General features: G+C 45.8%; 1 protein-coding gene across 1 annotated transcript in view; it reads right to left on the bottom strand.

The window, feature by feature from the left end:
• Positions 1-17,211, bottom strand: part of LOC134398125 (golgin subfamily A member 6-like protein 22) — a gene marked incomplete at its 3' end in the record, with an annotated part of 47,445 nt that extends 30,234 nt beyond the window's left edge. The window contains exon 1 of the mRNA XM_063125370.1: positions 17,176-17,211. Within this exon, the coding sequence (XP_062981440.1) occupies positions 17,176-17,211 (36 nt within the window). The remainder of the gene's footprint in view (positions 1-17,175) is intronic.
• Between the last annotated feature and the right edge of the window lie 237 nt (positions 17,212-17,448).

The raw sequence follows: 17,448 nt of genomic DNA, 5'->3' as shown, positions 1-17,448 counted from the left end.
CCCTGCCCTTTTTTAAATCTGGTCACAGTATAGCTGCAGTACAGCTTCTGCAGCTTTAACTGATGTGATGAAGAGGAAATTTCACCGGGTGAGATATGCAAACAAATGAAACCTGCTGAAATTCCCTTTTCTATGCAACTGTTAAAGATACAGGAGCCCTGTCATCCTTTCCATATGGTCACCCTACTTAATATCGCTGATGCCCTCAAACAAAGGATTGCTTACTGCCTCGAATACTGGAGATAGCACGGGAACACATGCCTCAGGAATACATGCAAAAGATTGAAATATGCTTCTCATTGGCTGTAGGCAGGTGTCTGGAGTGTGCAAACAGCACAATGATCAATGTTCAAACTGGTGTCCAGCACAACATCTTGTTTTAGCGAATTTTGAAGAAGTGGGGAGCAGAGATTGGGGAAGGAGCGGAGGTGGACATGAGCAAATGGAAGATGTCTGCGTTTCCCTGTCTCCCCAACCCTACAAAGCTCCTCAGAAATGCACAGCACAGTAAAATAACAAACAAAAGGGTGCGGGGGAAACACCCTTATAGGCAAGCATCGCCAGCAAGGTCTAAATATCTGAGGTAATAATTACCTCCTCTCCCCAGATAAGAGGAGGAAGCAAGACCATTCTATCAACCCTAATGAAAGACAAAGGGTGCTGACTTAAGTTTTTCCTCATCCCTCCCTATTCTTTTTCCTTGTATGCTGTTTTTGTTTGTTTGTTTTGTTTTGTTTTTACTGTAATATAAACTTCTCCTGTTGACCTACAAAGCTTTTTACAGTCTAGCTCCTTCCTATCTTTCCTCTCTCAACTCTCACTATTGCCCCGCTCATGCTCTTTGCTCCTCTGATGCCATGTTTCTAACCTGCCCAAGGGCCTCTACTTCCCTTGCTCGGCTTCGTCCATTTTCTTCCGCTGCCCCTTACGCTTGGAACGCTCTTCCAGAACATTTGCAAACTACAAGTTCAATCGCAGTTTTTAAAGCACAGCTAAAAAAAAATCTTCTTTCTAAAGCTTTTAAAACTTGATTTTGATCTTACTTTTATACTGTTAGTTTTACTCTACCCTGTGCCTGTTTGGTGCATTCTCTTCCCCTTCTTATTGTTTTATTACGATTCTATTAGAATGTAAGCCTGTGTAGCAGGTTTTTGCTATTTTATTGTTTTACTCTGTACAGCACCATGTACACTGATGGTGCTATATAAATAAATAAATAAATAAATAATAAGCCTGCAGGCAGGAATTGCCTTCTTTTACTGATTATTTGATAGCTGTGCCAAGTGCCCATCTGAATACTTTTGTATTGTTTCTCATCCTGTCCACCAATTTGTGAAAGTTTGACCCTTAAAGTTCTACACTTATTGGAGACCATCCTGGGTGCTTATTGCAGAGGATGGAGTCACATGTTCTCCAATAGAGGAAGGCCAGGATCTCTTCTCGATCCTCCCAGAGTGCAGGACACGGAATAATGGGCTCAAGTTACAGGAAGCCAGATTCCGGCTGGACATCAGGAAAAACATCCTGACTGTTAGAGCAGTACGACAATGGAACCAATTCCCTAGGGAGGTTGTGGGCTCTCCCACACTAGATGCCTTCAAGCGGCAGCTGGACAACCATCTGTCAGGGATGCTTTAGGGTGGATTCCTGCATTGAGCAGGAGGTTGGACTCGATGGCCTTATAGGCCCCTCCCAACACTACTATTCCATGATTCTATGCTGGGCTCCTTCAAATTCTGAGGGAAGGAATTGCTTTTGTGTGTGTGTTTTTGTTTTTAAAAACTAAAAAAAATAGGAGGAAGCCCCCTCAACAACCAGCTACTCCTGAAGTTATTTGGCCTTGGGATGGTGTATGGAGTATTGGCTGTATTCTCATTGAATACGTAAGCAGGAAAATAGTGAATATCCTTTGGACTTGTTAAAGAAATGAAAACATGCCACACTAGAAGTCATAACATATGAATAGTTTATAAAGAAAAGTAAATGCAAAAGAACATCACATACAGTAGTAAATTGTGAAACAAGCTAACAGAGGTATTCTTAGGTGTACTGCTGAAATCACCCACACTGTTGATTCTGGGTGCTCCTCTCAAAAGCCTGCTTGACCTGTGGAATGAGGAAGTGATCCTGATGGTTGACACCATCGCTCTTGGGTGCCCTCTCTGTTGTAGAGCTCATACTGCTTCGTTGAATTCCCCAGAGGTGAGAGAAATTTTGAGGGGGGAATAGAAGACAACTGGAGTGTAGATGGAGTGGATGCAATCAAACACTGATATATACCTATGGTCGGGTAGATTCATGTGCAGTGAAGGTATCAAGGAAACAACATTTCACTGCATCTATTCAATTTTCCATATGCCCTGCAATGAAGCACTTTAGGTAGGGTGACCAACTGTCAGGATTTCCCCGGATTTGTCCTGGTTTTTGTTCTTTCCATGGTGTCAGGGGGGATTTTCTATAATTTTCAATAATGTCCTGGAATGACACACCTTCCCCTTTAAGGCTGCCATTAGCATGGCAGGAGGGAATGACATGCTTTCTTGAGGCACATCATTCCCCAACCCCGAGCTCCAATTGAGGTCTTAAAGGGGAAAGTGGGTCATTCATGGACATTATAGAAAAGGCCCCAATTGGAGTGGATGGTGGCGGTGCAGAATGAAATCCTTTCCCCTCCTCCACTCCAATAGGTTTCTTTAAGGTGGCGGGGGAATAACGTACTTTCTGCAGGACTCAGAAAGCTGCTTCCCCACACACACACTAGGTGTCCTCTTTTTTGGTTTCCCAAATATGGTCACCCTACTTTAGGGTCATCTGAGGTCTTCTACATGCTGGCCCAAAGAACATTATTGACCTGCTGTAATATTCATGCTAGGCAATTCCAGGATAAATTATTAGATTGTAAGCCTATGCGGCAGGGCCTTGCTATTTACTGTTTTACTCTGTACAGCACCATGTACATTGATGGTGCTATATAAATAAATAAATAATAATAATAATAATAATAATAATAATAATAATAATAAATAAAATCTCTTGTATCCACTGGGATTTAGGCCTCATCTACACCAAGCAGGATATTGCACTATGAAAGCGGTATGAAAGGCAGGGTATAGTGGTACGAAAGTAGTATGTGGTATGTGTCCTTGGAGGGGGGGGCAACAGTTGTCAGCGCACATCACACCGCTCTAAAGCAGTCGTGTGGCTCCTGCCTTTTATATACCGCTTTCATAATGCAATATCCTGCTTGGTGTAGATTAGGCCATTGATTCCAGTGATACAGAAGACAAATCAGGTGAAGTTCCCAGATTGCAGCCTTGTCCAATTTTCTTGGATGAGTTCCAGTTGGTACAGCTTGGACTGGTCCATGCAACCACCTCCATATTGGCAAGGATCCAATATGGAGGTGGTTGCATGGACCAGTCCAACTAGCAGGGAGGACATAGCTGGCTGGGCAGGAAATTGGTTGTGTTGTCTCTGTGAGAGGGAGTGGTTCCTGGCCACCTGAAAGAGGGCATGGTGAGGCTACTTCTGAAGACATCCTTCCTAGACCAACAAATAATTATAAGCCAGTGGCAAATGCTCTATTCTTGTGTAAGGTCCTTGAGCAATATAGAAATGTAACAAATCAACAACACAGGAATAATAGTGGTGTGCATTGCAGAACTACCATAAGCCCCTTTTCTCAGCCAGGTACCCTAACCTCACCCAACCCAGTTGTATTTCTATTACAATATTGCATTGGCAGGGCTATTTTTATAGTGTTTTAAAACCAAAATCTAACACACAATCTAAGGGATTGGTGTTTTTGGATAGATTCCAGGAGGCACCTGCAACTTATTAAAAATTCTAAATTCTCTCAGTGGTTCCCTCTTCTAAAAACAGAACACTATAGAGCATGGAATAACAGGCTCAAGTTAAAGAAAGCCAGATTCCAGCTGGACATCAGGAAAAATTTCCTGACTGTTAGAGCAGTACGACAATGGAACCAGTTACCTAGGGAGGTTGTGGCCTCTCCCACACTAGAGGCCTTCAAGAGGCAGCTGGACAACCCTCTGTCAGGGATGCTTTAGGGTGGATTCCTGCATTGAGCAGGGTGTTGGACTCAATGGCCTTGTAGGCCCCTTCCAACTCTGCTATTCTATGATTCTATGATTTTATGTTATCTGTCCAAATTGAGGCCCCTGCCCCTGAGAAATGCTTTCATTGAATTGAGGTTTCAAGTGATGCCAACTGCAGTGCTGGATGGACGCTACCACAAGGTACCATTTGAATCGAGATTATGTATCTGTGGTCAACAACAAATGGAAGACACAGCACACTATATGTTAACTTGCCCTCTGTATAGGGACCCAAGAGAGAGACTCTTGAAACCGCTGCTGACATATGGAGGCATGAATGCCCAAGCAGAAACAGTTCTCTTCCTCCTTAGCGATGCCAACAGTTATGTCACTCATAAAGTGGCCTTGTTTGCACTGGCAGCGAAAAAGAATAGGAAGAGAGAACGAGATAGAATTGCTATAAACTGCCACGGAGACTCAGGCCATAGCTAGACCTAAGGTTTATCCCTGGATCGTCCAGGGGTCAAACCTGTTCATCTAGGTACCACACAGGGGATCCAGTGCTCAGGCAGGGGTGAACCCTGGATGATCCCAGGATAAACCTCAGGTCTAGCTGTGGCCTCAGAGTGCTGAGCGAAATGAGAGCTTTAGTCACAGTAAATTTAAGGTTGTCTGTATGGTTCTCTTGGTTGTTTAAAACTATTGTGTACTTTTATAGTTGTATGCTTTTCTATGGATGTATTTGTCATGGCCTTCGGCTAGCACAATAAACTTATGATGATGATGACCTAACACACAAAATGAAGATTTGAGAGGGGGCATCACTTTGGGCCTGTTGGGCTGTATCTAATCATGCCTTTGGACTGTTAGGAATGAGCACCAGGGAAATAGGAAGATGGAACTTCCTACAGTAACTGTAAACTATCCGAAACTAGCATTTCCAGTGGAGCTCACGGAAGGGAACTCTGCTGACTTGTCCCATTCTCACCAATGCCACCTAATGGGTTTTGATGGGTTGCCGACATTGGATACTGCCTGTTTTGTTTAGGGACAATTGTGCAAGTTCTACTATGCTAAAATGGGCAAATCTTGGTTTTTGAAAGGTGTATTAAAGGACTTGGAGGTAAACCCAGAAATTCATTAACCAGACAATGAGATGGACAGGGTTGGGCATGTCCCATTGCCCCAAGGACTGCAAAGGGCCCCTGTTCTACCGATAGTTCCATTCCCATTTGGCACTACTTATTTTATTTATTTATTTATTACATTTTTATACCGCCCAATAGCCAAAGCTCTCTGGGTGGTTCACAAAAATTAAAACCATAATAAAACAAACAACAGGTTAAAAACCACTCAGCAAAATTGATATAAGATTAAAATACAGAGTCAGAACAGTAAAATTTAAATTTAAGTTAAAATAAGTGTTAAAATACTGAGAGAATAAAAAGGTCTTCAGCTGGCGATGAAAAGAGTACAGTGTAGGCGCCAGGCAGACCTCTCTGGGGAGCTCGTTCCACAGCCGGGGTGTTAGATCAATGTTCTTTTCACCCAAGGACGAGATCCAAACAGCCCTTAAGCACGACTCCACCATTCCAGCGACAGAGGGTTCAAAAGCGCTTTATTGATTAGTAATCAAGGCCTGGTCTCTTCAAAGGGAGCAATCAGACAAAAGACATAGGGAATATGGTACAGTATTTGAGCTTTCAAGGGGCAGGGCCCAGTAGCAGCATTAACCAATCAGAACATAACACTGAGGCATAGCTAATTATGCTAAACAGTCCTGTAAACAATACCTTTGGCCTGACAGTAAGTTACTGCAAGTTATAGAAGTTAACTTCGACACAGCAGCACTTGGAGACAGCTGGAGCCAGGATTCTTGTTTATATTAGATAAGAAAGAGACATGAAGACACCCTTGAAGACGCCCTGGTATGTGACATTTCGCCTGGTGTGCAATGGATACTATACAGTTTCCTGTTAAAAATGGAGATGGTTATGCTAACAGGGGTGCCACAGCGGAGAAGGCCCTCCTCCTAGTAGCCTTCTTCCTGCCTGCTTGCCCCTGAAAAGGAGTATTTAAATTGACAAGCTTCGTGACAGTTCAGACCCAGACTACCCAAGAATGACATTTCAGAGATGACAGCTTAAAAATAGGATTTCAAATGCACCTCATTAACTTGCATTTAATGAGTGGGTTGCATTACTCGGTTCCAGTTTATTTTAGCACAAGTCCAGACCAGTTTGTTTCCTCAAGCAAGGGTCTCTTTTATCGGGAAGTGCAGGTTACTCCCGCTCATGTGGTTCTGAGCATCATTAATTTTGCTTGCAGCATTTCTGGCGAGAAGCACAATGGGTCGGAATAATAGCATTGGAGCAGTTTACAGCTTCTGGAATGCAGCTGCCTCCCAACTTTTTACAGTACTTCACAGATTGATCTGCATGAAAGGAACAGAGGGGTTTTTTTTCCTGTTAGTGGGAACTTATCCTGAAACGGGAGGAAAAAATAAAAATGGCCCCAGGTTTAGAAGTGTGGACCTCAAAAGAAAAGTTCTGATTTAACTGAGAGCAGAGCTACACTGCGTACTGAAGGTGCTCGCGTGCGCCTGCAGTGCTCCTCCAAAGCGAATGTGTAGATCCTAGAAGGAAGAGGCGGAGGAAGAGGCGGCTGGGGAATCCGGCCGCGTCCTTGCCGCCACTGCCACCGCCGCCGCCCACCTCCCTGACGGCTTCCTGCTGCCAGCGAAAGAGCCACTCGGTGGAAGAAGGCGGGGCGGAGAGCAGAAGAAGCTCTCCGACCCAGGTGGCTCTTTCGCTGGCAGCAAGAGGCCGGCAGAGAGGTGGGCGGCGGCAAGGACGCGGCCGGATTCCCCAGCTGCCTCTTCCTCCGCCTCTTCCTTCTAGGATCTGCACATTCGCTTTGGAGGCGCACTGCAGGTGCACGCGAGCACCTTCAGTACGCAGTGTAGATCTGCTCTGACATTCTGATCAAGATTGTGACATTTCCCTGGACCTTCTGTAATAATTCGTTCTTTTCCACAGGAAACATTCCATATTTAAGGGTGTGCCAATTCATCCGTGCCAGGATCGGGGGGGGGGGTGCTCACCCCATTGCTGCTGCCATCTGGGAGTGTACTCCAGGCCACATGAGACTCTTCCGAAGCCCATCTTGGCCTGATAAGTGCTTGGCAAACACCCAAGCCTATGCCAAAATCACGCACTTCCCCTATGCGCTTTAATAGTGGCTGCCGTTGGCATGAAACGGGGAAACGCACAATTGATGCATCAAGGCTCCAGAAATTCCCCCTTTGCATTAGCGGTGGCCATGATGAATGCAAAAGAGGGAATTCCCCGTTTCTGGAGGCTCCAGAAATTGTATAATTCCCTCTTCTATGCCAATGGTGCCGCCCTTAGGGGGGAAGTGCATAATTTCCAGACCCTTGGGAAATTGTGCATTCAGCCCTTGCGTCAATGGGGCATCTAAGGCAAGTGTTCGGGAGCTGGGGGCACCCCACTGGGTCCGGAGCCCAGAGGCAGGGCCTCTGTTGGCCTCCCAGATCTAGTCAGATTTTTATGAAGCACGCACACTCATGTTCATCTCTGATTCCCAATTCAATTTGTGCAAATTTCCTAATTTGCGTAAATTTACCCCAGGGAGTGAATCAACCCTGCTTTAGTCTATGAAGAAAGCTGGGCAAATTTGAAGAATCACGCACACGTTGCCCATTCAATTGCATTTCGATTTATGTGGATTCACTGCTCACAGAGTACAATAAGACAAGTTTCATGCCCTAAAGGCTTAGCTAAAAACCAACACAAAATAGAGAGCGAGTGTGGTGGAGTGGCTGAAGTGTTGGACTAGGAGTCAGGAGATCCGAGTTCTAGTCCTCACTTGGCCAGGGAAACCCACTGGGTGACTTTGGGCCAGTCACAGACTCTCAGCCCAGCCTACCTCACAGGGCTGTTGTTGTGAAGATAAAATAGAGAGGAGGAAGATTATGTACTTGGGTTCCTTGGAGGAAAAATGGCAGGATATAAATGCAATAATAAAAAAATAATAAAAAATAAAAAAATGAATGAAAAGAACAAAGTAGTTTCAAGGAAGCAATATTTGGTTGTTTCCATACTTAGGCTGAATTAGCCAGGAGATGATTAAAGCCCCATACACCCAGCCCATGCTAAGGCCCCAATCTATCTTGCAATCTGCACCTCCTCTGGAATAAAAATAAGAACAAGACATAGCTGCTAGATATGGATTTAAAATACTGTCTGCTCTGTCTGTAAATGTCACTGATTTTGACAGAACCTCCTTTCAGGAACTACGCTTAGAATCACAACAGGCCAATGCAAAAGCAAAATCAAGCGCACACTTTCTCATTCAACTAAATCCCTGAAATCTCTTTCTTTTTTACAATTCCCAACTTTAACTTTGCTCACGTGTAGGAACGGGGAAGAACAGGAGAACCAGAGCAACGAGAAGGTACAGAAGCTTCATGTCAAACGCTTTCTCTGATATCCCAGCGCTGCTACGAGGAAACTGTTCCGAGGGATGACGGATATGCAAAAGCTGGAAGGTTCCCAGTATTTATAGAGGTTTGGTGAATATTGACAAGGAAAATAATGCCTCATATTGGCACACATACAAAGTGTAGTCAGGCAGTTCCTGTATAATTTTCTTTTTAAATGGTTAAAAGGGATATTAAGCATATCTAATGGTTTGGCTGGATATTCCTCATAGGATTTGTCTCATACACCCATTTGTATGTTGTATCCTCATGACCCGTACTGTTTTCTGCTGTCGTGTCAATGGTAAATATATGGATTTTTCAGTATCCTCCCCAAATGTCCCTGAATTTCCCTCCACATAACACATGGTATTAAACAAAAATGTCAGTTCGCAGCAGCACTACAACGAAGTCCTAGAGGTAGTGTGAAATGAGGCTTTTATTGTGCTGCCGCTTTGCGTCATTCATGGAATTTTACAGGTGGACTGGATGTCATCGCCTTCCATTCGTAACCCTCTTGTGTTTCCCACCACTTCTTCGTCCCGTTTCCTCACCATAGTCATTTTGTTCTTAAAATGCAGAATTCAAGTGCCTGGAGGCTATCATGGGCTGGATAAGGGCCAATAAACGGAAGCTGAAGCCTGATAAGATTGAAGCTGTTTGGAGACTGGGAATTCCTGAGTCTGGGAATGGGGTAAGTGACCTGTTCTGGATAGGTTTGCACTCCCCTCGAAGGAGCATAGCTTGGGAGCACTCCTAGATCCATCCTTGTCACTGGAGGCCCAGGTGGACTCCGTGGCCCAGAGTATAGAATCATAGAATCATAGAATAGCAGAGCTGGAAGGGGCCTACAAGGCCATCGAGTCCAACCCCCTGCTCAGTGCAGGAATCCACCCTAAAACATCCCTGACAGATGGTTGTCCAGCTGCCTCCTGAAGGCCTCTAGTGTGGGAGAGCCCACGACCTCCCTAGGTAATTGGTTCCATTGTTGTACTGCTCTAACAGTCATGAAGTTTTTCCTGATGTCCAGCTGGAATCTGGCTTCTTTTAACTTGAGCCCGTTATTCCGTGTTTGGAGTGGTTTGGAAATTAGATCCAATGATCCACTCAGCATCTAGACTGAGGACTGTGGTGGAAGGAGCCCAAGGCTGAGGACATTTGTAGAGCAACCAGGGTTAGCCAGGCTTGTCAGGCAGCCGGAGAACAGCCGTATCAGGTGTTTGGAGGGTGATGGAAGACTGGAGCTTGCCCACACCTGGTCTATGCAGAGGAGGCAAGGAAACCAAGGCCTTCGCTAGACCTACTTTAAAATCCATGCGGAAGGAGGGACGAGCCTGTGATTCAAGAAGCGCGGGCTGTCGCCCCAATGTAAATGTCAGACATGACAGGCTAAAGGAAAGCCCCGTTGTGTCTGCCATTTTTTTTCTTAAAGGGCCGGGTGTGCAGGAGCGCACCAGCAACAAAGGTAAGTCTTTGCTCCCCCCCTGCCCCGACCTCCCCCCTGGCTCTGATCTCCCTGCCCCCCCCCGGGTCTGTTCTCCCTGGCCACCCCCAGCTCCGATCTCCCTGCCCTGCCCTGATGGCCGCAGCGCTCCTTTTCCCAGCTTCTCACGAGTAATTGTGGTAGCCAGGAAAAGTGGCAGACATGCTCGTGATCTCGCGACCGTGGGAAATACTGGGCTACAACTGTAGCCAAATACCCCAGGGCAAGGGAGGGTTACCCCTGCCTGACCCCGGGATCCACTGCGCGTCATCTGGACCCTGGTCTAGCAATGGCCCAGCACTCCCACATTTTCAGTCTCATAAATGCTATGTGCATGCTATTCTTTTTCTGATGGATTGTAACCTCACAGTGTCTGCACCATACAGATCGGTCCCTAGTGTGGGTGGTTGAAGGGGACATTCATCCTTTGCCCACTGATATTGGTTCATTAAGACTCATCTTCCCTTGCCAGCTACTGATGTAGATGATAGACAGCCATGGGTCAACGTAGGATTCTTCTATTCTTTATAGGTTGATTTCATTTTTGTACCACCCCATTGCCAAAGCTCTCTGAAGGGTTTATAAAGATTAAAATATTAAAAGCAAAATGCACAATTTAAAAAAACATAAAAAACACTTGATGAGTTCGGTCATATAGTGTGGTAATTCAAAAGAAGTTGGAAGAGGAAGCATTAAATGCCCTTTTCCAGGACACCACTTGTTTGTTTCAAATTAAATCTTCCCAACATCACTTCACCCTAGAAAAGATGTGTGTGTTCAGGTTTGTGAGCTCAATGGTCTAACCTCATATTCTATGTAAGTCTCTGTGATCACCTAGGCCACAGCTAGACCTAAGCTTTATCCTGAGATCATCCAGGGTTCGCCCCTGCCTGAGCACTGGATCCCCTGTGTGTCACCTAGATGAACAGGTTTGACCCCTGGACGATCCAGGGATAAAGCTTAGGTCTAACTATGGCCCTAGGATCATAGAATAGTCGAGTTGGAAGGGGCCTGACAGGATTGGATTTCCATTATCCACAGTTTTAGGTTCACCCACAGAAGAAGATATTGCAGAAGATTGTTAAATTGTGGGGTGACTTGATTGCCAATTAGTGGCTAAATTGGTTGTACAGATAATCTGTTGTATATATATGTCCAGTGTTTGAATGTGCCTTACTTCTCTTCTGTGTATGCGCTGTTGCTGTGAGTATTGTGTTATGTGCCATGTATGCTGTAAATATATTTTTATCAACCTAAGTTAAAACCTCAGTAAATGTTATTGAAGAATTCAAGCCTTCTGTGGTTTCTGGTTATCTTCGCTGTCTTTGGCTGTGTCTCTGCACATTAAATCTTCCAGCTGTCTTCTCTCTAACAAGAGAAACTTAGCTACCTCGACAGGGCCTATAAGGCCATTGAGTCCAACCCCCTGCTCAATGCAGGAATCCACCCTAAAGCATCCCTGACAGATGGTTGTCCAGCTGCCTCTTGAAGGCCTCTAGTGTGGGAGAGCCCACAACCTCCCTAGGGAACTGATTCCATTGTCGTACTGCTCTAACAGTCAGGAAGTTTTTCCTGATGTCCAGCCGGAATCTGGCTTCCTTTAACTTGAGCCCATTATTCCGTGTCCTGCACTCTGGGAGGATCGAGAAGAGATCCTGGCCCTCCTCTGTGTGACAACCTTTTAAATATTTGAAGAGTGCTCTCATGTCTCCCCTCAATCTTCTCTTCTCCAGGCTAAACATGCCCAGTTCATGCCCAGTCATAACCACAATCCATCCCTAACCAAGGGTCGCTTTCAAATGTGCTTTATTGAAGGTGTAATATGCAGAAGATTCTCACTTTTCTTTTTAACGCTGTATAAGCACGTGGGCCCCGGATCGGGATCAAAACACACACAAACACCGAACACCAAGTGTGCTGTTCCTCTATCTGCCCACCAGGTGTCTCCCTCACCTAGTCTACAGCTACATCACAGAGATGTAGGCGGAATTTTCTTTCAATTTGCAAAACATTCAAACTTCCCCTATTCATAAAACGTAAGCATGAAAGTGAACAGGAGTATGTTTTGCACGTTCCTGAACTTGCAATCACCACAGAAAATTGTGGTGCATGTTTGTTCTTTAAATGCGCATTATTTTAATGCATTGAAAAAAGAGAGCATTTTTGCACTTTAGTCAATGGGGGAAAGACACACACACCCCTTTTCCCTTTCAAAATTTGTACTTTTCCTTTTCAAATGAACTAAAAAAAGGCAGATAGTAAATGAAAATGGGAACAAGCTGAACCAAGCTTCACAGTGACATTTGGAGAATTTCGGTGAGCTGGTTTTGCCCCACCACAGGTGCAGGCCCGGCGCTGCCATAGAGGCAACTCCGGCGGCGGCCTAGAGCGTCAAGCCAACGAGGGCGCCGAACGGCACATTTGGAAGCCACTCTCCTAGAGCGGCTTCCGGGCGCTCTGTTCCAAAGCCGCCGCCCTGGCTTCCCCACAACCCCAGCGTCCTGGCTTCAAAGTCAGCGCCCGGCTGGAAGCCGCTCCTGGCTTCGAAGCCAGGATGCTGGGGTTGGAGGCAGAGGCTTCAGAATGGCGCACCAGGAAGCCACTTCCAGGCGCGCTGCTTCGAAGCCCCTGCCCCGCCCCCCAACCCCAGTGCCCTGGCTTCAAAGCCAGGAGCAGGCGGGGGTTAGAGGCTTCAGTATGGCGCACCAGGAAGCCACTTCCTGGCGCGCCACTTTGAAGCCTCCACCCCACCCCCCAACCCCAGCATCCTGGTTTTGAAGCCGGGAGTGGGAGCGGGGCGGAGGCTTCAGTATGGCGCACCAGGAAGCCACTTCTGGCCGGGCGCACCACTTCAAAGCCTCCACCCCACCCCCCAACCCCAGCGTCCTGGCTTCAAAGCCGGGAGTGGGCGGGCGCACGCACGCACAGGGGGTGGGTGGGGCGGAGGCTTCTGAACGCACCTGCCTAGGGCGCAATATAGTCTGGCGCCGGCCCTGCACAGGTGTGGTGCCTACTTGGGGTGTGTGTGTGTGTGTGTTTACGATGGGGTTCCTGGAATGGAAGTCCCCAACGTTACAGTCTAAGGCAGACCTGGAGGATATCTGGATGGCCAGATATTTGTACTGTGCAATCAAACTTGCTCCCTCAGTGCCAGAGGCCAGAGGGTGGAGAAGCCCTTACTTTAAATCGGGCAATGACATAAGATAAATTTGTCTGTCTCTAAGGATTGGCAGGGATGTGTGATCTGCAGTCCAAAATTTTGGTTATCCAGAGGGGAACCTTATAGGGCAGACGGGTTCACCTGACTAATGCAGTTAATGATATTTCCCTGCAGGATCTGAAAGTTGGGCAGTAATCTTAGGATATCAGACAAGGTTTGGTGACCACTCGTTGGCATTTTATTAGGGTGACCCTAAGGAAAGGAGGACAGGGCTCCTGTATCTTTAACAGTTGCATAGAAAAGGGAATTTCAGCAGGTGTCATTTGAATATATAGAGAACCTGGTGAAATCCCCTCTTCATCACAGTTAAAGCTGCAGGAGCTATACTAGAGTGACCAGATTTAAAAGAGGGCAGGGCACCTGCAGCTTTAACTGTTGTGATAAAGACTAATTTTCCCCAGGTTCTCCATATATACAAATGACATCTGCTGAACTTCCCTTTTCAATACCACTGTTAAACAACTGAGAGTCACACACTCTCAGCCCAATGCACCTCACAGCGTTTATTTATTTATTTATTACATTTTTATACCACCCAATAGCCGAATCTCTCTGGGCAGTTCACAAAAATTAAAACCATTAAGAACATAATAAAACATCCAACAATCTCAAAATACAATATTAAAAGCACAACCAGGATAAAACCACACAGCAGAAATTGATATAGGATTGCAGAATTTAAACAGCTTAAATTTAGGTGTTAAAATACTGAGAGAATAAAAAGGTCTTCAGCTGGCGACAAAAAGAATTCAGTGTAGGCGCCAGGCAGACCTCTCTGGGGAGCTCATTCCACAGCCGGGGTTCCACAGCAGAGAAAGCCCTCCTCCTAGTAGTAGGGTGACCATATGAAAAGGAGGACCGGGCTCCTGTATCTTTAACAGTTGCATATAAAAGGGAATTTCAGCAGGTGTCATTTGTATGCATGTCTCACCTGGTGAAATTTCCTCTTCATCACAACAGTTAAAGCTGTAGGAGCTATACTGCAGCTATACTATGACCAGATTTAAAAGAGGGCAGGGCACCTGCAGCTTTAACTGTTGCGACGAAGAGGAAAGTTCACCAGGTTCTCCATATATACAAATGACACCTGCTGAAATTCCCTTTTCAATACAACTGTTAAAGATACAGGAGCCCTGTCCTCCTTTTCATATGGTCACCCTACCTAGTAGCCACCTGCCTGACTTCCTTTGGGTTGTTGTTGTGAGGATCAAATGGAGAGGAGGAGGAGGAGGATTATGTACGTCACCTTGGGTTCCTTGGCGGAAAAAAAGGTGGGATATAAATGCAATAATAAATAAATAAATAAAATAATTGGAATTGAGCAGCTGCAATTTTTACCCAATTTCTGGCTTGGCCGCATGTCTCACCCATAATGGCAGGGTAGTTGCCTGGAGAAAGGATTAATTAGTTTCCCGCACTCTCACATGCAGCTCCAGGGAGGGGTGATTTTCCCAATTAAATAAAGAGGCCCTAGTTATCCCAACCTCTGGTGTCTGTGTCAGACAAGCTGCAGCGTGTTCAGAGGAGGGCAACCAGGATGAGCAGGGGTCTGGAAACAAAGCCCTATGAAGAGAGACTGAAAGAACTGGGCATGTTTAGCCTGGAGAAGAGCAGATTGAGGGGAGACATGAGAGCACTCTTCAAATCCTTCAAAGGCTGTCGCACAGAGGAGGGCCAGGATCTCTTCTCGATCCTCCCAGAGTGCAGGACACGGAATAATGGGCTGAAGTTAAAGGAAGCCAGATTCCGGCTGGACATCAGGAAAAACTTCCTGACTGTTAGAGCAGTACGACAATGGAATCAGTTCCCTAGGGAGGTTGTGGGCTCTCCCACACTAGAGGCCTTCAAGAGGCAGCTGGACAACCCTCTGTCAGGGATGCTTTAGGGTGGATTCCTGCATTGAGCAGGGGGTTGGACTCGATGGCCTTGTAGGCCCCTTCCAACTTTGCTATTCTATGATTCTATTATTATTTCTGAGCTTCTTTCTCTATCCACAAATGTAGGATCATATAATATGATGTGTTCCTTGCTTTTCCTAACTATTAGCTGTGGAAATGGCAGCATAAGAATAAAATTAAACTTCTAGCTGAGAAACTGAGGACTGGGAATAATTGGCAAGTATTGCACCTTGCTTATCCTTTACAGGAGGAGAAAGGGATTGTGCCATCAAGTACGAGCAAGGAAGTAGGGGGATTTGCAAAAGAGCTTCTTGAAATTGGCAGTTTGAATGTGTCACAACCAGCACTCAGCAGAACGTCTCATAATTACCTCTTTCTGCCCATACTTAACTGAATTATGTGACTCATGTCTGCTTGCTTTGGGTCAAAAAATACCCTAATTCTATCCCCAGCTCCAGCAGAAAGCACAGGGGAGTTCCCCTAGCTCTCGTAACAGCAACCTGTCCAGCATGAAGACCATGTGCTCAGTTAGAGGTCACCAATGCAAATTCTCATTACCAATGAAATCTGTCTATACTGCCTTTCATGCAGGATGCCTTATTAATTGTGTAATATAGCAATGGAACACAGCTACTTCATGCCCAACCTCTAACCAATGATATAATGAGACAGACATCACCAAATCAAGAATAGCTACTAATCCTGATAGCTATGTGCTACCTCCAGTGGCAAATGCAGTATCCCTATGTGAACCAGTTGATGGGGAACATGGGTGGATGGGTGCTGTTGCACCATGTCCTGCTTGTGGCTGGACTAGTTGGACTTTTGGTACTGGAAGTAGCACATAGTCATCAGGACTAGTAGCCCTTGATGGCCTTCTCCTCCATGAATTTCTCCAACCCCTCTTTTAAAGCCATCCACATTGGTGGCCAACATTACGTCTTGTGGCAGCAATTCCCGTAGTTTCACAATGCACTTGCGTGAGGAAGTGAACTCGGTGCCCTCTCAGTATTTTTGCAGTGCCACGCTAGGCAGTTGTAAAGAATGCCCCGCAAGCAAAACCAATTTGATATACTGAGTTTAGAGGAAAGTGCTTGGAGGGAGATGATGAAAACGGAGATGTTTCAAAGGAGAGTGACCAGAAATACCTGCTTGCAATAATTCTGATACACAGAAGTATATTTCAACATGCCCTTGGCTCTACATTCCTATAAACAGAGGGAATGTCTGAGTGTTATGCAGAGACACCTTCCTTCTGTCTTAGCTCTGCTTCCCTCCAGTAGTTGGAAAGACCTCAGAGGAAGCTTTGACCATGAAGTTCCTTAACCTACTCTTGGCTCTGGTCATTCTCGCCTTCCACGTTGCCACAGGTAGGAAGGCAAATTGGACTGGGAAAGTGTCAATAGAAAGGTGTGTGTGAGTGCATGCTTGTGTGTGAGTGTAGTCAGAGAACTTAAAAATAAAACTGAATGATTGTGATACATAATATTCTTACTTATTTATTTAGAGAATTATGGTTTTTTTAAGCCAGCTCTTATCTAGCAATCTATTCATCTTTTTATCTTTTACTTTTCTATCCTGTCTTTCCTCCACGCAGCCCAAGGTGGCATACTTGATCCTCCTCCTCCCCTTTTATCCTCACAACAACAATCCTGTGTGGTAGGTTAGCTGAGAGTCAGTGACTGGCCCAAACTCACACAGTCATAGAATCATAGAATAGTAAAGTGGGAAGGGTCCTCTAAGGCCATGTAGTCCAACCCCCTGCTCAATGCAGGAATCCACCCTAAAGCATCCCTGACAGAGGGTTGTCCAGCTGCCTCTTGAAGGCCTCTAGTGTGGGAGAGCCCACAACCTCCCTAGGTAACTGATTCCATTGTCACACTGCTCTAACAGTCAGGAAGTTTTTTCTGATGTCCAGCTGGAATCTGGCTTCCTGTCACTTGAGCACATTATTCAGTCAACTTCACAGCTGAGCAGTAGCGATGGGGCGAGAATCCACATGGGCTGTCACGTACCTTGTCCTTTTCCTTCACTGTGTTAATGGCAGCCATCGCTAACGCAATGGGAGAAATACATCATTTCCCTAGCATTGGGGAAATTGCATATTTTCTCCCTCCACTAGATGGGAGGAGAAAATGAGCAATTTCCCCCGCCTTGAGGAAATTGCATTCCCCCCTCCCATGCTGATCATGGCCTTGGATTAAGATGGACCTTGGATTAAGAACGCTTTTAAGGCCATGATTGGCACAGGGGGAAGAGGCAGGAGGAAGGCAACGTGCACTTTCCGG

This window comes from Elgaria multicarinata, chromosome 4 (assembly GCF_023053635.1).
Source record: "Elgaria multicarinata webbii isolate HBS135686 ecotype San Diego chromosome 4, rElgMul1.1.pri, whole genome shotgun sequence".
In the NCBI taxonomy this organism is placed as follows: domain Eukaryota; kingdom Metazoa; phylum Chordata; class Lepidosauria; order Squamata; family Anguidae; genus Elgaria; species Elgaria multicarinata.
The sequence above is the reverse complement of the archived record's forward strand: the minus strand, read 5'-3'. Positions and strand labels throughout refer to the sequence as shown.